General features: G+C 44.0%; 1 protein-coding gene across 1 annotated transcript; it reads left to right on the top strand.

Annotated features, from left to right (window-relative positions):
- The first annotated feature begins 9,935 nt into the window (after positions 1–9,935).
- LOC136485266 (uncharacterized) lies at positions 9,936–17,633 on the top strand. Its single transcript, XM_066482183.1, has 3 exons — positions 9,936–10,900; positions 15,453–15,748; positions 16,935–17,633. The coding sequence occupies exons 1-3, from the start codon at positions 9,984–9,986 to the stop codon at positions 17,282–17,284; spliced, it is 1,563 nt and encodes a 520-aa protein (XP_066338280.1). The 5' UTR covers positions 9,936–9,983; the 3' UTR covers positions 17,285–17,633.
- The last annotated feature ends 462 nt before the right edge of the window (positions 17,634–18,095 follow it).

Raw genomic sequence — 18,095 nt, 5'->3', positions numbered from 1 at the left:
CGAAATAAAATACAAAATGGCTGAAAAGACGACTGAGCATCCCGGCCGAGAGCAAAATAGCTAAAAGACGCTTGAGCCCGCCGATGAGGGTAGCTAAAAAGCTAACACCCGAAATAAAATGCAAAATGGCTGAAAAGACGCCTGAGCATCCCGGCCGAGAGCAAAATAGCTAAAAAGACGCTTGAGCCCGCCAATGAGGGTAGCTAAAAAGCTAACACCTGAAATAAAAAGCGAATGGCTGAAAAGATGCCTGAGCATCTCGGCGGAGAGCAAAATAGCTGAAAAGACGTTTGAGCCCGCCGATGAGGGTAGATAACAAGCTAACACCCGAAATAAAAAGCAAAATGACTGAAAATATGCCTGAGTATCCCGGAAGAAGCAAAATAGCTGAAAAGATGCTTGAGCACGCCGATGAGGGTAGCTAACAAGCTAACACCTGAAACGACTGAAACTAAGCCTAAGCATAGACCACAACAATTTCAAGACAAGACCCTCCAGCTACTTGTTCCAAATAGCAAGAGGCTTGGAGGCTACACTGGAGATACCCAAGAACGCAAAGATCTATATATAACGAGTTCTTTACATGGCACAAAAGAGGCCAGACAAGCACTCGACAGATCACAAAGATCTATGTATAACGAGTTGTTTACATGGCACAAAAGAAGGCCAGACAAGCACTCGACAGATCAAGAAAGGTTGTCAACACAAATATCTATATATAATGAATTGTTTACATGGGTAGAAAAGTACTCGACAAATCAAGAAAATTTATCAAGATAGCACGCATAATTGTTTACAAGGCAAAGATGAAAGCAAGACAAAGTACTTGGCAAGTCTAGTAACTCTAACCAATTGGACAAATCATCCGAGGGATAAGCAAGGCATCCAGGCAAAGAAGACATCGACAAAAAATCTTCATTCAAAAAGAAGTATAATGTCATATTACAAGGCATGGGCATAAAGGTCAAATACATCAAGCCTCATCATCAAGAGAAGAGATAACAATATTAAGATTATCTACTATTCTACTAGCTAAGTCTACAACTTCAGGCTCCATCCTCTCAATGGCATCAATGTATTCTTGACTATTAGCTTCATCTGCTATCTTGGACAAAGGAGCCACTGGAGCAAGGACCCGGACCTAGGCTAGGACATTCTTAGTACACAGTTGAGCGCACCTCTTTACAAACTCTTGGAAACAAGTCGGAATTCAAGGAATCAACTGAGCCCAAGATTGCCCATCATCCGCTGGAGTTCGGAGAACGTCGGCTATTGAATGAAAGGATTGCCACAAAGCTTTTCAGTTTTCAGTAGCCATCGCCAACTTGCTAGACAAGTCTTCAATGGTTTTTTGGGCCTGCACAAGATCTCTATCAGCTCCACGCCTAATCAACTTAGCAAGCGCAAGTTCCTCCTCAGCATGAGTAATTACCTCCTCAGCCTTGTTGTGACCCGTACGAACAAGAGTCTTCATTTCTTCAACGCCCTCCGAGAGCTTTTGCTTTTCAACCCGGAGAGCTAGACAAGACAACAAACAACAAGTCAGCAGAAAGGAGAATTTGAATGCAGAAGGAAACAAAAAGAACCCGCAATACCGTTGCACTCCTTCTTCGTGGCCTCCAAGTTCTTCATGGCCTCCGAATTCTTTTGAGCCTCCTGGAAAGCAGCATCCCTCTGCTTTTCAGTCTCAACAACCCAGGCACGAAGAGATTTTTCTTCCGCTTGATGCATTTGATGCTCAGCCTCCATCTTGGCCCAGAGGAGGTCAAGATCAGCTTTTAGGGTGCTCACTTTGGAAGACAACTTTTTCTCATTTTCAAACAAGAAAAAGAAGACGGTATGATCATGAGAGAAGGACTGAGCAAAAAGAGACAAAGAAAAACAAAGCATAAGGATAGAAGAAAAGCGAACATCCAAAGAAGGAACGGCGGAAAAACTTACCTGGAGCTTTTCTCCAAAAGAAGTCGCAAGGGTCGATAAGTTTCCCCTGGCAGCAATTAACTTTGATAGTCAATGAGTGGCATCAAACTGATGCACCACATCATCAGCAAAAGGTGGACCACCGGAGGTAGGAGAAGGAGAAGGAGAAGCCGGACGAGGCGAAGAAGGCATGACCAAAGCAATCTCCCGGGAAGCCAAGGCCAATCCCTTAGAAGGACCCACCGTAATGGCCACAGTCACCTCTGGGCAAACCAAGTCAGCAGCGGCATCGTCGCCAGAAAGCTTCGTCACCCCCACAGCCACTTCATCGACAGTGCACTGTGAGTCCTGAGGCTCAGTACTCGGTGGCACAATAGAGGGCCGAGAAGAAGTCGACGGGGGGGCGAGAGAAGACGAAGGCCTAAAAGTTGATAAGAGAACTCACTAATGAGAACAAGAGAAAAGCAGAACAAAAGCAAAGAGACAAAACCAGAATCCACTCACCCAGCTATCTTCTTCTTCGTAAAACAAAAAGAAGACCTCGCAGGAGGAACCACAGCAGCAAAAACGTCCCCACCACTAGGCGGTAGGAGCGGTATAGCAGGTACTAGAGCTACGAAAGAACTCGGCACCGGAGCCATAGAAGAACCCGGTGCAGGAGCCTCAGAAGAACTAGTACCCGACGACCGTTTACTACAAAAAGATCAAGACCAAAGTCAAAACAAAAAGAAGGTTTCAAGTGCAGGGAAGTAAGAAAACAACTCACCACCGCATAAGGGGCACATCATCGTCCTCTTCTTCCTCAGTCTCGACCAAGGCCACCAAAGCGCCAGCTGAAAAAGGAACAAAAGTACTTGGTTCAAGACAAAAACAAGAAGACAAAGGGACATAGTGTATTAATATGCTCACCTAGGAGCATGCTAGATACAACTAGAGTACCTAGACGAGTACTTGGTTGGCGAGACTTCTTGGAAGAAGGTAAACCAGATGAAGGACCATCCACCTGCCCCCTCTTCGAGACACTACGAGGACCTCGAGGGACTGGACGAGGAACATATTTTTCATATACATCAACAAATACGGAAGAAACTCTAGGAAACTCTGTGGTGATTGGAACTTACTAGTTACAGAAGCCCTAGCAAGGTTCTCCCCAGTATTCACCATGGTAGGGAGGACATCAAGAGGGATCGGGTCAATAAAGTTGCACCCCAATCCCTACGAAAAGAATAAAACAACAAGACAAGGAAAATTAAGCAAAAACAGATACAACAAAAGAAATACAGAAAGTACCCGTGCAAAGAAAAGACGACTTACAGCTGGAGGCGGGTTGTTGGCGGAGAACTCAAAAATAGTAAGCGGGACAAGGCTTGCTCCTTTCAGCATCTTCTGGAGATGCTCGAGTACCTCCTCGTCGGTCAACTCAAGGGCTGGGACCATGCACGAAGGATCCTCAGCCCCAGAGTACTCGAAGCCAAGGTGCTCTCGCTCCTTCAGAGACTGAACATGGCGATGAAGAAAGCTCGAGACAATACCGAAGCTGGTCAAGCCCTACTGTTTCAAGAGACTTATCCTATCAAGAAATGGCTGGATTGCCTGAACCTCAGCCGTTGTCATAGGGTTCTTATCCCATCGGTCATTAACCAAGGGACCAGATCTAGAGTGGACAGCGAGAGAAGGGATCAGATTGGCGGCAAAAAACCAGTCGGCACGCCAATCCCTTATAGAATTAACTAGGTCATAGTCAAAGAACTTGCTCTTAAGACCTTAGTGAAATTGAATCCCGTAGCCACCAAGAACACTGGTGTCTTCGCGGTGGGGTTGATGTTTCAGGCGAAAGAAGTAATGAAAGAGAGAAAGAGAAGGGGGAATTCCAAGGAAAGTTTCTCAAAGATGAACAAAGATAGAAAGGTGAAAGACTGTATTAGGAGCAAGATGATTTAGGCAAATCCCAACATAGTTGAGAAATTGATGAAGAAAGGTGGAGGCAGGAAGGCAAAGTCCAGCACGAATGAAGGAGACGAAAAGAACGATCTCACCAGGACCTAGAGCAGGGACCCGATGCTCGCCTAGAATTCTCCATTCAGTAATAGCCTTGCTCTAGATCAAACCATCGCTGACAAGTTCCTGAAGCTGATCTTCGGTCATCATCAGAGCCAGCCAAGACTTCTAGGCAACCCTCATGGCCATGAACTTCTGATTCTCAATCATGGAAAGTGATGATTCCTCGTCCATGAAGGTTGCCTGGGACTTGCTCACGGCCTTCTTCTTACCCATGTACTAACGGAGGCAAAAAGCAACTAGGGGAAGAGAAAGCTTGGACGGCGGCACTAAGATGGCGATGACGGATTTCTAAGAGCTAGGGTTTCAAGGCAAGAGATGGGCAGTAAAGAAAAAGAAGATGAAAGGTCTTTAAATAGATTTTACAGCGATAAAAATGGCCCACCAAGCCCGTTAAAGCATGGTGTGAGGACGCAACGGTCTATTTACTAACACAGCTAAAATGATGGAGGGCACAAATCCACATAATGGTACAATTCAACAGGCAGATTTTAGACTTATTCATCTAGCACTACGATGAAGTTATCAAATTACTACAAAAAACAACCCATCAACCATGAAGAAAAGAAGGGCTACCTCATAAGGAACATAAGAACTCAGTTCTTACAGAAAGAACTCAGGAATCTCATGAACAACCAGGACTACAGCAGAAAAATAAATGACAACTTAGAAGACAAGATTCTTTCCATTACAAGCGACTTCAAAAATAGAAGATTACAAATCTTACAAGACCCAACAAACTCGGTACCATGAAAAGCAAAGTAGCAAAGAGGAACTCGGACACAGCTAGGTTCTGGAACGACTATGTGTCCCAAATTGCTACTCAGAAGGACAAACTGCCATTAGCTACACTGTTTTCTTCAAAGGACGGACGCAGTGCATCCAAGGCGGAAATCAACAGCACGGCGGGACAACATGGAGCAGAGAAGGCCGAATATGGTGTTAATCTACACCAGAAAGTCTTAGGACAGACGACGAGGATCAACCCAGAACTGCCAGATGAAGGAATGAAGCCCACATCACAAGACTTCCTCCAACTACCACCATGTACATCCTAGTACAATGCTACTGCGGGATTAGCCTACCTTTAATCCCTATCACAAGACTTCCTCTAGCTACGACAAGACACACAGGAACTACAAAACACGCCCGGGGGCTGCTCTACTACGCAAACTACCATGTTCATGACCATGAAGGTTTCAACAGAATGTTCAATGAATAAAAACAAGCACTCCAGGAGGGTATTTATAGATCAAAGGAGCGGTGCACATAGACTAGGAGTACCAACAAAACAAGCCTAACAAAGGACATAGTAAAAAGACATGGCTCAATAATGGAAGACTCAGGCGAAAGGGAACAATACTCGAAGATGAGCATATTCGGAAGAATATACCAACACAGTACAACCCGTGAACAAAAGGCATTTACACTCAACCACCACCATACAACTACATCTGACAATAGCAGACTATCAGAGAATATGCCAAGACTCTGCATCCGAGTTCTTCCTGAACAAAACCACCCGGATATATGCTCGGGGGCTGCAAAAGGAGAGGTATACAGTTCTGTCGAACAACTCAGATTCAAGACCCTCCAACTTTTTGTTCCAAATAGCAAGAGGCTCGGGGGCTACACTCAATGAGTGCACTTTTTTCTTCAAAAAGCGCACGTCACTCAGAAAACTTCTTCAAGACAAATGACTTCAAGGTCACAAAATAAAAAGAACCCGGACATAGCTATATCCGAGCTCTTTCCGACAAAAAGAACCCGAACACAGCTAAATTAGAGCTCTTTTCAACAAGGAAGCTGGGGAACCTTTCAACGAAGAATCAGGAAGATTTCAAGAAAAGACCCTCAAGCTCCTTGTGCCAAATAGCAAGAGGCTCGAGGGCTACATCCAAATGGGGGTACTTTTTTCTTCAAAAAGGTACACACCACGTGAAGATCTCACGAAGCGCTACATGGTTTTGCTCAAGAAATCACTCGGACGACGCTTGTTCCTGCTCGACAAGACTTGAAGGAACAAGACGAGGCTTCCAGAACTCAACCATGAAGTGCTCGGGGGCTTGTCGATGTGGGACCCACGGGATACCCCGCAAGGAAGGGAGAAGAACTAGCCTGGAGAGGATTCTTCCCCTGTAATCTTAGTAGTAGTATTATCCTGTAATCCTACTAGGAACTCTCATTGTAAACCGACTAGGACTCTGGCCTCCTGACTATATAAAGGAGGGAAGGGCTCCTTGAATCGGGAGTTTAGAACAACAATTGTATGACACAACACTTTACAATCAATCCAACGCAAAGGCTAACACCAACTGGACGTAGGGCTATTACTCGATCAATGATCGAGGGTCTGAACTAGGATAAACCGACTATCTCTTGTGTTTACCGTCGAGTTCTGCATACGCTGAAGCCCAAACATACTGCCCCGGAGACCCCCGTGGTAGGCTATCGGTGGTCAAACATCGACAGCCTCCCAATACCGTCGATGTCGCTGTAGGATGTCAGATGTGCACGGGGGGTTGAGATATCTTCTTCGGGAAGGATGGACGTCGGTACCTACAAAATACTTCTAGATGCCTAGTGGCATGTGAGGGGCTATGCTATGTTCACCTGGTATGGCAAATCCTGAAGCCCATACCGCAATCGATGTCCAGAGACACATGGAGGGGGCTTACCATATGGGAGTTTCTAGTGGCCCCTACAATACTTCGTGTCAGGGTGGCTGCAGAGCACAACTTCGTGTAGGGTATGGTCCCTGGTACAGTGGTGTTGACTTGTGAGCCATGCCTTGTCTTTCTCCGCACGCCTTCTGGTTCTTTCTGAGCGGGCGTCCCCGGTCAGATGGTCCCTAGTCGGTTCTGGTGTGCCAGTCGAAGAAGAGCGGTGAGCAGGCTTCTCGTGAGCCCCGATCGCGGGGTCGGAGTCGGAGGCGGTCCTCGGGTCAGGCTTTCCGAGTGGAGGCCGTGCGGAGGCAGCCGAGGCCTGACGCTAGCGCTCCGACTGGAGAGGCTGTTCGGAGCTAGCCTGAGCCTGAGCTAGTGCTCCGGTCGGAGAGATGGGCCAAAGGCGGCCTGGGCCTGAAGCGAGTGCTCTGGTCTGTTGGTTTTAGACTTTCGGGCCGGTCCAGAAGAAAGAAAGACCATTTTCCTGGGCCGAGCCTTGGTGTGGAAGCCGGTTCCCGAGGGACCCCGGGTTTATGAACCCGACAAAGCTACTCAAATTTTCTGTTCACGTTTTGATTAGTTAAACCATCGACTAATTCAGATTTTACTAAAAATATGTTTCTTATTAAATTATCTTACTATTACTAATTAGAGGCTTCAATAGAGCCCCATGTTAATCCTCACCAGAAGCGCTATAAAAAGATAAATGATAGAAATTGTCACATTAATCACCTGCATTTGGCCATTAATCCAAGGACTTCAACTATCCTGGCCATTAGATCTGGTTTGGTTTTTAAAAGTTATCCACCTCTGCAATTATATAGTAGAAAACAAACAAAAATTCTTTTCTTAAAGATAAAAACGTATGGCAAATACTCCTGGACTCACTGAAACATCTGGCCATTAATGTAAGGACTCCAGCTATCTTGGCCATTAGATCTGTTTTGTTTTTTTAAAAGTTATCCACCTCCGCAATTATATAGTAGATAACAAACATTTTTTTTACTCCTGGACTCATGTTTACACACCTTTAACGTACATAAAAAAGTATTCAAGAAAAAAACGAATGGAAAAAAAATACTCACGTTCAGTTTTGTTTTTTTCTAACTTCAACGTATTGAAAAAAATTTCTCAAAGAAAAAAAGTATGGAAAAAATCTAAACTAATATTTGATCGGTTAAGTATTAACAAGGATTCAGCCCCGGTCAAAAAAAACCCCACCAAGATAGCCCCACTCTAATCTAGATATTTTGCATCAGGAACCCTGATCTATTTCAAAAACTATTAAGACCCTCACACCTTTCCTTTCTATTTGGCATCTTTACATCTTGAACCCTATATTTATTTCTATTCTCTTCCTCACTCCTAATCTCCTTTTGCAATATTAACCCAATCGTGAAAATAGAAAAGAAACGTGACTGAGTATGTGACTGGGCAGGGCTAGACGAAAGAAAAAGCCGGCCAGAAATTTTGCCTCTTTAGTATTAGGTATAGACTAGCAAATATGCCTGCGCATTGCAACGGAAGAAAAAAAAACGAAACATTCATGCAAAACGATAACATGAATGGTACATATCTACTTATGTTTTATGCTTTTATAATTTATTTTATGATGACCATCACATCCATAATATAAAGTTAATGCTGCCAATAAACAATAATGCCTATTAAACCTGTATTGAATTAAAATACACCTTGGTATATTTTTCCTTTAGTTACAAAGTGCATAATTATTTACATATAAATATATTATATATAACTTTGTAGCTTTTTTCGTACTATCCATGTGTTTCTATGACTCAATATCGACCTTTGTAGCTTTTTGACACATTGTATCAAGCTCCGAAACTTTTTTATCGATGTGTTAGGATTGGTCTGTCCGCTAATGATTATGATGGAAGATCTCTCTTGATTTTTTATATGGCACTACTTGTCAGGAATTACATAAATACATTTGTTTAGATTTCGTTAGACAATAATCTGTCTAAGATTCTGGTTCACAAAATAATTAGTTGTACCATTAACTAATTCATATTTTAATAAAAATAAGTTTTATTTTTTAACCAAAACTACATCACATGATGTAAATCTTTCTCCTCAAAATATAATGCGCTAACAAACATAATAAGTACTGAAAAGTAGGGATTATGCACGGGGCTTGCCTTGGATAGGGACTAGACAATAGAGAGTTAGTGAAGGCTTCGGGAACACCGACGACGAGGACATTCTCCCTGTATTCTGGGTCTGCCTTTGCCACATTTTCGGTCATCGCCGAACCTATATGCATGTAACATATGCAAGGATGATTTAACACAATGATGATTTTACACACCTATAGACAAAGCACAACCTAACAAGATTCATAAAAATCTATGGATAGATCACATTTTTATGAAACTAAAACTGTTTTGGCATTTTTTATTTTCTATGATTTTTGGTGAATTTTGCATGACCTTTCTTTTTATAGAAAAAGAGAAAAACGAAAGAAAAGGAAAAAAAAAGGCTTGCATGGACTTGGTTTGGCCCACAACGAAGCCGACCCAACTGCAAGGATTTGGCCCAGATCGAAAAAGAAGCCCACCAGGAGAAGCCCACTCGAATTTGGATATTTTGCGTCAGGAACCCCAATCTATTTAAAAAATTATTAAGGCCATTCCACATTTTCTTTCTCTCTGGCATCTTTACATCTGGAACCCCGTATTCCTTTTTATTCTCTTCCCCACTCCTAATATCTGTTTACACCGTGAGACCTAGCCCGGTCCCTTTTCTAGACCGAGTCGGTATAGGACTGAGTTGGTCATTGGCAGGGCTGGACGAAAAAAAGTAGTCCAGAAATTTTGCCTCTTTAGTATTAGGGGTATAGAGGTATGTATAAGTGTAGATATAGATAAAAAATGATCCAACACCAAAGCGACTAGTGTCAACTGCCAAGCGATGCCGCTTCCGTTTGCGCGTTACGTTATGCCCTCATGTGTCGTGTTCGTGTATTACACGCACGTCAATTTTCAGCACATTTGAATGCCTTGCCTCATCTTGCTAGGCTAGAAGTTAAAACAAAAAATATGTTTGGATTTTCTTACTATGTTAGACGAGAAGGTTTGGCTCACCTGCGCTAGCAAGGTTCGCCTTGCCAAGCGAGGCTACGCAAGGAAACTTGGACCAAACGTGCCGTCATGTCACCCTTGCTCCGAGTCCAGTTGTTCCGTTCACGTGTCTATGACACCTGGTCCCACTCGTCGAAGTCAATCTTCACCTATCTCATATCGCATGTAGCCAATCGCCTTTTCCTTCCCCCAAATCCACTTCCAATCCCGACAAAACCCTAGAAAATCCTCCGGCATGATGTCCGCCGCCAATCCGCAGGCCAAGCCCACGCCGATGCCTCCGCCCGCGGCGGCCACCACGGCGCAGGCCGCTGCCTCCAGGGCGTCGTCCTCCTCGTCGTCCGCCGCCGACCCCAACCCCAACAAGCGCACCAACCCGGGCAACGCCGCCGCTGCCGGTGCCGGCGGCAGCGCTGCCGCCGCGGCCGCGGCCGCGGCCCCAGAGCCTACCCCGAGCGTCAACGGGGAGGCCAGCCGCTCGCCTCTGATCCCCGCGCCGCACCCGCACCCTCACCCGCGGCAGCACCCTCCGCCCGGCGCGTCGCCTCTGCTGCCGCCCCCGCCCCCGTCGCGGCCGCTGCTCACCGTGGCCGCGGTGGAGGCGGTGATGGCCGCCATCCCGCCGCCGCCGCCGTACGGGCTGGAGGACCTCGACCGCCGCACCGTCGCGCTCTCCGACGGCACTGTGCGCACCTACTTTGCCCTCCCGCACGAGCCGCCGCCGCAGCTCCGCCAGCCGCCGCCGCCGATACCCGCGCACCTCTTGGCGCCCCCGCCGCCGCCCCCACCCCTGCTGCCCCTCCTGCTCCCGCCCCTCGAGCGGTGGGCTCCTCCGCCACCCATGCCCGCACTCCTGCCCGCTGCCGGGCTGCTTCCGGTGCCTGTCCCGAAGCGGAAGTGGGAGGATCAGGCCAATGGTGGTGTGCCCGGGGAGTCCTCCGAACGCAAGCTGCAGCAGAAGTCTGAGGCGCGTGCGGCGAAGCAGGTGAAGGTGGAGAAGCAGGTGAAGGTGGAGGAGACGGGGGTGGACCCGAAGGTGCTGAAGACCGCCTTTCTTAAGATGGTGAAGCTGATGAATGTGAATGAAGCAGATAAGAAGAATTACCAGGCCAATGGGAAGCTTTCCCAGCTGAAATGCCCTGTATGTCAAAGGTATGCTGAAAAATCTGAAAGCCCTGTTGGTTTGGTCTTATGTTTGGATGTGCGTATTGAGTGTACAATCAAGAAAATTAAAATGTTCAGACTTGATGTACGTGCCTAGCATGGTACAAAGTATAACAATGTTTGATGAACTTAATTTTGCCCCCCACCCACCGAAGAATGCTCTTTGGCTATTTAGTTGAAAGCGAAAACCTCTCAGAATTACGCAACATGTCTGCCCTGTTTGAAAGGCGTCACCTAGGCATCTAGGCAAGGCATACCCAGCTCGTTTTGGAAAACAGTGGTGCCTAGTCGCCTAGGCATCCAGGTGGACCCAGCACTTGCCTAGTCGCCTTTGAAACCATGCATGTCTGTATATCCTATACTGATAGTTGTAAATGCTGATTTATTTTAAAAAATGTTTGTATTAACGATTAGAAGGGCAGGCCTAGTGCAAGCGGTAGAGTCTTACCGCCTATGTCCGGAAGGTCCCGGGTTCGAGTCACGGTCTCCTCGCATTGCACAGGCGAGGGTAAGGCTTGTCACTGACACCCTTCCCCAGACCCCGCACAGAGCGGGAGCTCTCTGCACTGGGTACGCCCCCCTTTATTAATGATTAGTGTTAGATGCTCTTTACAGTTCAAAAGACTGTTGTCATTTTTGACCTTTGGATTTACCATGGCATGACACATCCACAGTTTCTCTTTATTTCTGGCATGACATGTCCACAGATTCTCTTTATTTCGGCTACATTTGGTCTTTTGCCTATCTTTCCCCTAGGTTGCTACTCTATTTGACCATTCCTCAGGTTGCTACACTATTTGACCATTCCTCATTTACATGTAAAGTTTATTATAAATGAACCTCTTTATTTCTGCTACATTTGGTCTTTTGTCCATCTTTCCCCTAGGTTTGCTACTCTATTTGACCATTCCCCATTTACATGTGAAGTTTGTTATAAATGAAATTATTACAGTTGGCGCTTCTCGTGTTCCATAGTACAATAAATGGAAGATACTTAGGTAGAGAGTCAATTAAAAGTGAATTTAAAACAAGCAACCAATAGATGGAAGAAACATAGGTAGAGAGTCAATTAAAATTTAATTTAAATTAAGCAGACCTTTGCTAGCCTTTGCTAGTAGGATTCCTAATTGTTACAGTATCATATTTGATGTGATAGGTCTACTACAGGGTGAAACTTCCACTAAATAGTTTATGCAGTCCATGCTTCTTCAAACAGTTAAAACTCATACCAGGATATTTTTTTGGCTTTTTGAGAAATATATGGCCGTACCCTTTGTCTGCCTGTGCCCTCTGCAGGATTTTGTTAACTGGCCTTCCTCTACCTGTTTTCTTTGTTTTCCTTTTCTTTCCCAAATGGGAATTGGTTTTGTATCAGATGATGTTCAACACAATGGAACTATTCGTGTGTTTATTCATTATCTGAGCTCAGTTGTTCAATATTATATATACAATAGCAACTGTCCTAGAGTCTTGTCAGATAGCACCTACTCTTGTTTCTTGATGATTTCACCAAGCCTACAACAACTCTTCTCCTTCACCTGGCTTCGTTTTGGCTATTGTTTTGTCAGCTTCAGCTCTAGCCTGCCCCAACTTGCTTGGGACAAATGACTGTACGTTGGATAAGCAGTTAAGTCTGGCCATTTTTCTTGGGATCCTTATGTTTGGATTTGATCTCTATCTGAAATATCTTTGAAAACATTTTCCAGTGATTTTTTTAGTCCGATTCTTCTCTCTAATAGTGAACATGTAATGTCATGTTGGTTGACTTCTAAATATGAAATTAATATACCAGCATTATAGCATACTAGACTTTCGAATTGAGAAAGCCCGAAGCTCTGGAATACCTGGGTTTTTTCAACATTTCCTTGTGTTAAGTCAATGATTGTTGGAAGTATTACTATTAGTATGACATTTTAAGATATTTATTTCATATAGTGTTGGTTTGAACAATGGGATAGTGAGAATCCATTGATTATGAACCTAGGCGTCTTGTTTAGTTTGAGGAATGACATGGACTAAATCATTAGGTACATTCTAGTGGAAGTAAAGGAATGATCTCTACTCAAAATCATGGGCTGATCCCATGAAGGACTATCCCATATAGGATGAGTTACTTCCACGAGCCATACACCTCATTCAAGTCTGCCACAACAAATATAAGGATGTTGAGATGATCAAGCCTTCAAACAGTTAAATAGTATTTGAGCTCACTTCAACACAGAATCTGCAGTTCTTACCAGGATCATTTCTACCTCCTATTATTTGCTAACTGTGCAGCCTAAGGCTTAAAAGTGGCTAGTTTTGCATTTCATGCACTAAGTTTTATTTGGACTGTTAACTTTTCATTCTGTAATAAAATAATTCCCTGTAGCCATACTGTTTGAAATCACTCCCTCTTTCTTGAGTGTTTATCACAAATACATGCTAGCTTTCTCTTTGGTGGATACACACAAGTACCAAAATAAGACAGGTAGTTGGTCGATGCGGCTACACTAACCCTCATTGTTTTCTCATACAGGGTTGTACATGTGCCCATGATCCCTAATTAATGCAGTCAATGCCTCATATGATCTGCCCATTAATCTCTTTTACAAACTGAAATCTAGGTAGCACTGATAGCAATGACATAGAACATATACACTACTTGAACATGGACACACAGGATTATTTTTGCGGTTTGCGCACATACTAGCGATATTGCGGATTATCCATCACTGGGAACCTGTTACGGGACGCTGCCGCGTTCCTCATCCCGGGAACATTGTTCTTGTTCTGGAATGCAGCAGACCGTAGTGGAGAAATCTTTCTCAAAGAGCATACCACGTTCCTTACTAAATCAATCACCGTTCCACGACCCAATCGACCCAGGAACTTGGTAAGTACGGGATTATCCAAGTAGGCAAGTACCAACTCATTTCTGTGTCATAATGTTGGTAATAGTCATATATTTGTTAGAAGTATGGAATCTTTTGCCCTACTGTGTATGCCAGTCAATTGCTCCATGTGCTGATGAAAACGACTGACTGGCCATTGTCCGTTATCAAAGGAGGTTTTTCATAGTACTATAAAATTTAAAGCTTTAGGGGACCCTAAACTAATTCAAGTGGTTTAGCTATGGTACTAAAGAGAATTAAGATGCTCTTTACTTGAACAAATAAACATACGAAGAATCCCGCTTAACTCCAAAATAGCAGAGTTTTTGTTTTAATTCAGTGTGAAACACAACACAATCACTTTTCCCAGGACCATACTCTCTTGAAGACTTGAACAGTATCATACTACCCCATTTTTTATTCTGGAACGGTGTGTGCCTGAAAAGCCGTAAACATTGTTTAATTATTTTTGACATTGCGAATAGAAATCAGTTTTGGAGCAAATAATCCAGCAAAATAAGAGAAACACAGTGCATACTTTGATGTGAGGCATGTTTAGACTGGAGAATTTCCACAAGAGTTTCACTGGTTTCAAACCACTTTATATGAAATTACTTCATTACAACAACAACAACAACAACAACAACAACAACAAAGCCTTAAAGTCCCAAACAAGTTGGGGTAGGCTAGAGTTGAAACCCAGCAGAAGCAATCAAGGTTCAGGCACGTGAATAGCTGTTTTCCAAGCACTCCTATGATATCTAAGGCTAAGTCTTTGGGTATATTCCATCCTTTCAAGTCTTCTTTTATTGCCTCTACCCAAGTCAACTTCGGTCTTCCTCTGTCTCTCTTCACGTTACTATCCTGGCTTAGGATTCCACTACGCACCGGTGCCTCTGGAGGTCTCCGTTGGACATGTCCAAACCATCTCAACCGGTGTTGGACAAGCTTTTCTTCAATTGGTGCTATCCCTAATCTATCACGTATATCATCGTTCCGAACTCGGTCCCTTCTTGTATGATCGCAAATCCAACGCAACATACGTATTTCCACGGCACTTATCTGTTGAACATGTCGTCTTTTCGTAGGCCAACATTCTGCACCATACAACATAGCAGGTCTAATCGTCGTCCTATAAAACTTGCCTTTTAGCTTCTGTGGTACCTTTTTGTCATGAAATTACTTCATTATGAAGAGATAACCATACAACATATCTTGGCCTTTGTGGACTTAATATACAAACTTACAACAACAACAACAACAACAAAGCCTTTTCTTAATATGCAAACTTACATGTTGCACATTTGTGGTGTTCTTTCCATGAATGCATTCATGCTTGGTTTTGTTTTCTTGCTTTGTCATTACTGCCTGGAACTATGTTGTGCTTCAAAGCAAGCTTATTTTTGCTACTTGGGTAGTTTGGTTGAATTCCATTTTTTGTTTTTGAACAATTATTATGGATGTGTGTTGATCCTTTTTGTTCTTATGTTTCAAAATTTTTTAATTACTAATTGTACTTTTGTGATTTATTTTACGAGCCATTTAGTTCACACAAAATCAGTTTTAAAACCATGTTTTTTCTAAGAGTGGCATGGATTATTGTCTGAAGACAATGTTTTATGCATAATTTTCATTTGAAGCCAATTGTATGCATGGTTTGATTACAGGGATTCTGTAGATTTGCATGCGCTCCTCAATCATGCATACTATGCAAAGAATCAGGAGCATCGTGCTGATCACCTAGGGTTTCACAAAGCTTTATGTGTTCTTATGGGTTGGAATTACTCCGTAGCCCCTGTTCAGAAAACCGCTTACCAAGCATTATCAACTATCGACGCTGAAGCCAATCAAGGAGACCTTATCTTATGGCCACCAACAGTTGTAATTGAGAACACATACAAGTCAAAGCACGATGGACAAAAGGATGGCATGAGTGATAAAGATATGGAGAGCAAGCTGAGAGGTACTTCTTCAATGCTTGCTATGTCACTGTGATCTTGGTGGTTCTGAACTTCTGATTGATTACTCTATTAATCATCAGAACTTTTGATGTTTTGCCTTCTCTTTATTCTTTTGGACGGATAAAAAAAAGGGCGTACCTAGTGCAGAGAGCTCCCGCTCTGTGTGGGGTCTAGGGAAGGATGTTAGTGGCAAGCCTTACCCTCGCCTGTGCAATGCGAGGAGACCGCGACTCGAACCCGGGACCTTCCGGTCACAGGCGGTAAGACTCTACCGCTTGCACCAGGCCCGCCCTTCATTCTTTTGGACGGATAAGTTGGGGGAAAATCATTTGGTTTGACCAAAACTTGTTATTTGGTTTCTTTAAAGATGCCTGTCTTTCAGAAGCATTAGATAGAAATGAAAAGAAACGTTGAAAACTGTATTGGCTGACAGTTGAATTCCTCAGTATTTCGGTTTGTTAAATTTACATAGTTTGTTGGACCTGCCATAAGAATTCTATCTATATATAATATAAATGTAGCCAGTGTCCCCTAGCTTCCTATTTTGTGTAGCAGAGGATGATCTGGCTGGTGCCTTGGAGGCTATCTGCTAAAATATATACATGAATTTTCTTTGAATTTGGAGGCTATGGTTCTCCTTTTACTATTATTATTACCAATGGCTTTTTCACTTTATTTATTTATTTATCTGCTTTTTTGGGGTGGTTCTTGTTGGGTTTCATTTATAGCCTTAGGACCCAACTTGCTTGGGACTAGAAGGCCTTGTTGCATCATTACACCTAGTGCAGGAACTTGATAAACTAGCGAATCTTTTCTTCTTCCATATTATAGTTAACTATGTGTTAACTGTTTAGCTGCGCTAGTGATAAGTAATGTTTCCCCACTATATGGGCCTATGTGGATGGCATTGTGGGAAAGCTGCCTCTGCCAGGCATTGCTCCCAGGCGTTATGCGTTCGATTGAGTGCCTGGGGTCAGATGCGCATGCCTGGCGGGGGCTCCCAGCCCAGGGCTGCATCCAAACACGCCGTATGTGCCTGTGATGTTGTAATAGTCCATGGGATGCCGATACATCTAAAGGGCTAGGAATTTGGGTGGGCAATAATTCATGCCTACCCTGTGCATATCTTATAGATATTTTGTGTTCTCAGACATCAATCGGAAACTGACATGTTCGCCAACTTTCCAGAAATGGGCTTTGCCGGTGTCGATGTGCAGCCACTCCCTGGGAAGGACGGGCAGAGGTCCATGCAAGCTAAGTTTCCCGCCAGCCTTGATGGTCTGAACAATGCGTCACGGCTCGTTGAGTTGTTCGAGCGCCAAGGCCACGGGCGAGCGGCTTGGGCTCGCATCCGGAGCATCGTCCCCACCAGTGACGGGGGCAATAACAACCCCATGCTGGTCAAGGTGGATGGCCAGGGAGAGCGGACATGGGTCCTCTACGGTTACCTGGCCACGGCATGGGACTTGGACATTCTAGACCCAGAGTCGAAGCAGAATGCCACTGTAAAGAGCAGAAAGGAGTTGGATTTAGATTAGGACTACCTGATCCTGCTAGAGCTGTGTATGTTAACAGATGAGTTATGAATCCATATAGACAGTATAATTCGAGTGTTTGTGTTCATGACGCAGCGTTCAAGTTCCAGAAGTTTTTTGTTGAGGAATTGGCTTCGTGATTAGTGCAGTGCAAATAATGGTTCTCTTTATAATTTTTTCGGTTGTGAATAGTGCAGTGAGTGCGTTCAGTCACCTGGAATGCCAGTTATGCTTAGTATCTCTGATGCAGGGGTGAAGTGATCTCTGATAGTCTGATGTGAGTAGCGGCGGTGGATGCATATTCATCTTTCCAGGATTTACATCTTCCTGACCTGAGTAACCATCCTGATTGGTAATGTGCTTGACGCATAATTGGAGTGTGTTTTATACTTTTATCAGACTTAGACGCGCAGGGTTCTGCCTCAAAGAAATTCTTTGCTGAGCAACTGGTTTTGATCTGCAATAACAAAATGGATCCGGTTGGAAAGAAATGAAGCATAGTTTTGCATCTGTACGGATGGGCAAATTGCACCAGGTATTTGGCTTGGCTTCGACGCTCAAATGGCTCCAATCAGGTTGATATATTGACCAGATCTTCCTCCTTCCTCTCGTCTTTTCTCTCTCTCCTGCGGCAAGTTTAGACAGCCGCCGTTTGCAAGCACATGCCATCTCTGACATAGACCGTATAACAAGCAACGGACAATATCTATAACAAGCTATTTAATTGATGCATAGATCATGAAGATCTAAGCATAAATTTGATATTTATAATGCCGCCATTGGTTTGCTTATTTGAGAGAATGCACTGTGAATT

This window comes from Miscanthus floridulus, chromosome 10, assembly GCF_019320115.1.
Source record: "Miscanthus floridulus cultivar M001 chromosome 10, ASM1932011v1, whole genome shotgun sequence".
NCBI lineage: Eukaryota > Viridiplantae > Streptophyta > Magnoliopsida > Poales > Poaceae > Miscanthus > Miscanthus floridulus.
The sequence above is the reverse complement of the archived record's forward strand: the minus strand, read 5'-3'. Positions and strand labels throughout refer to the sequence as shown.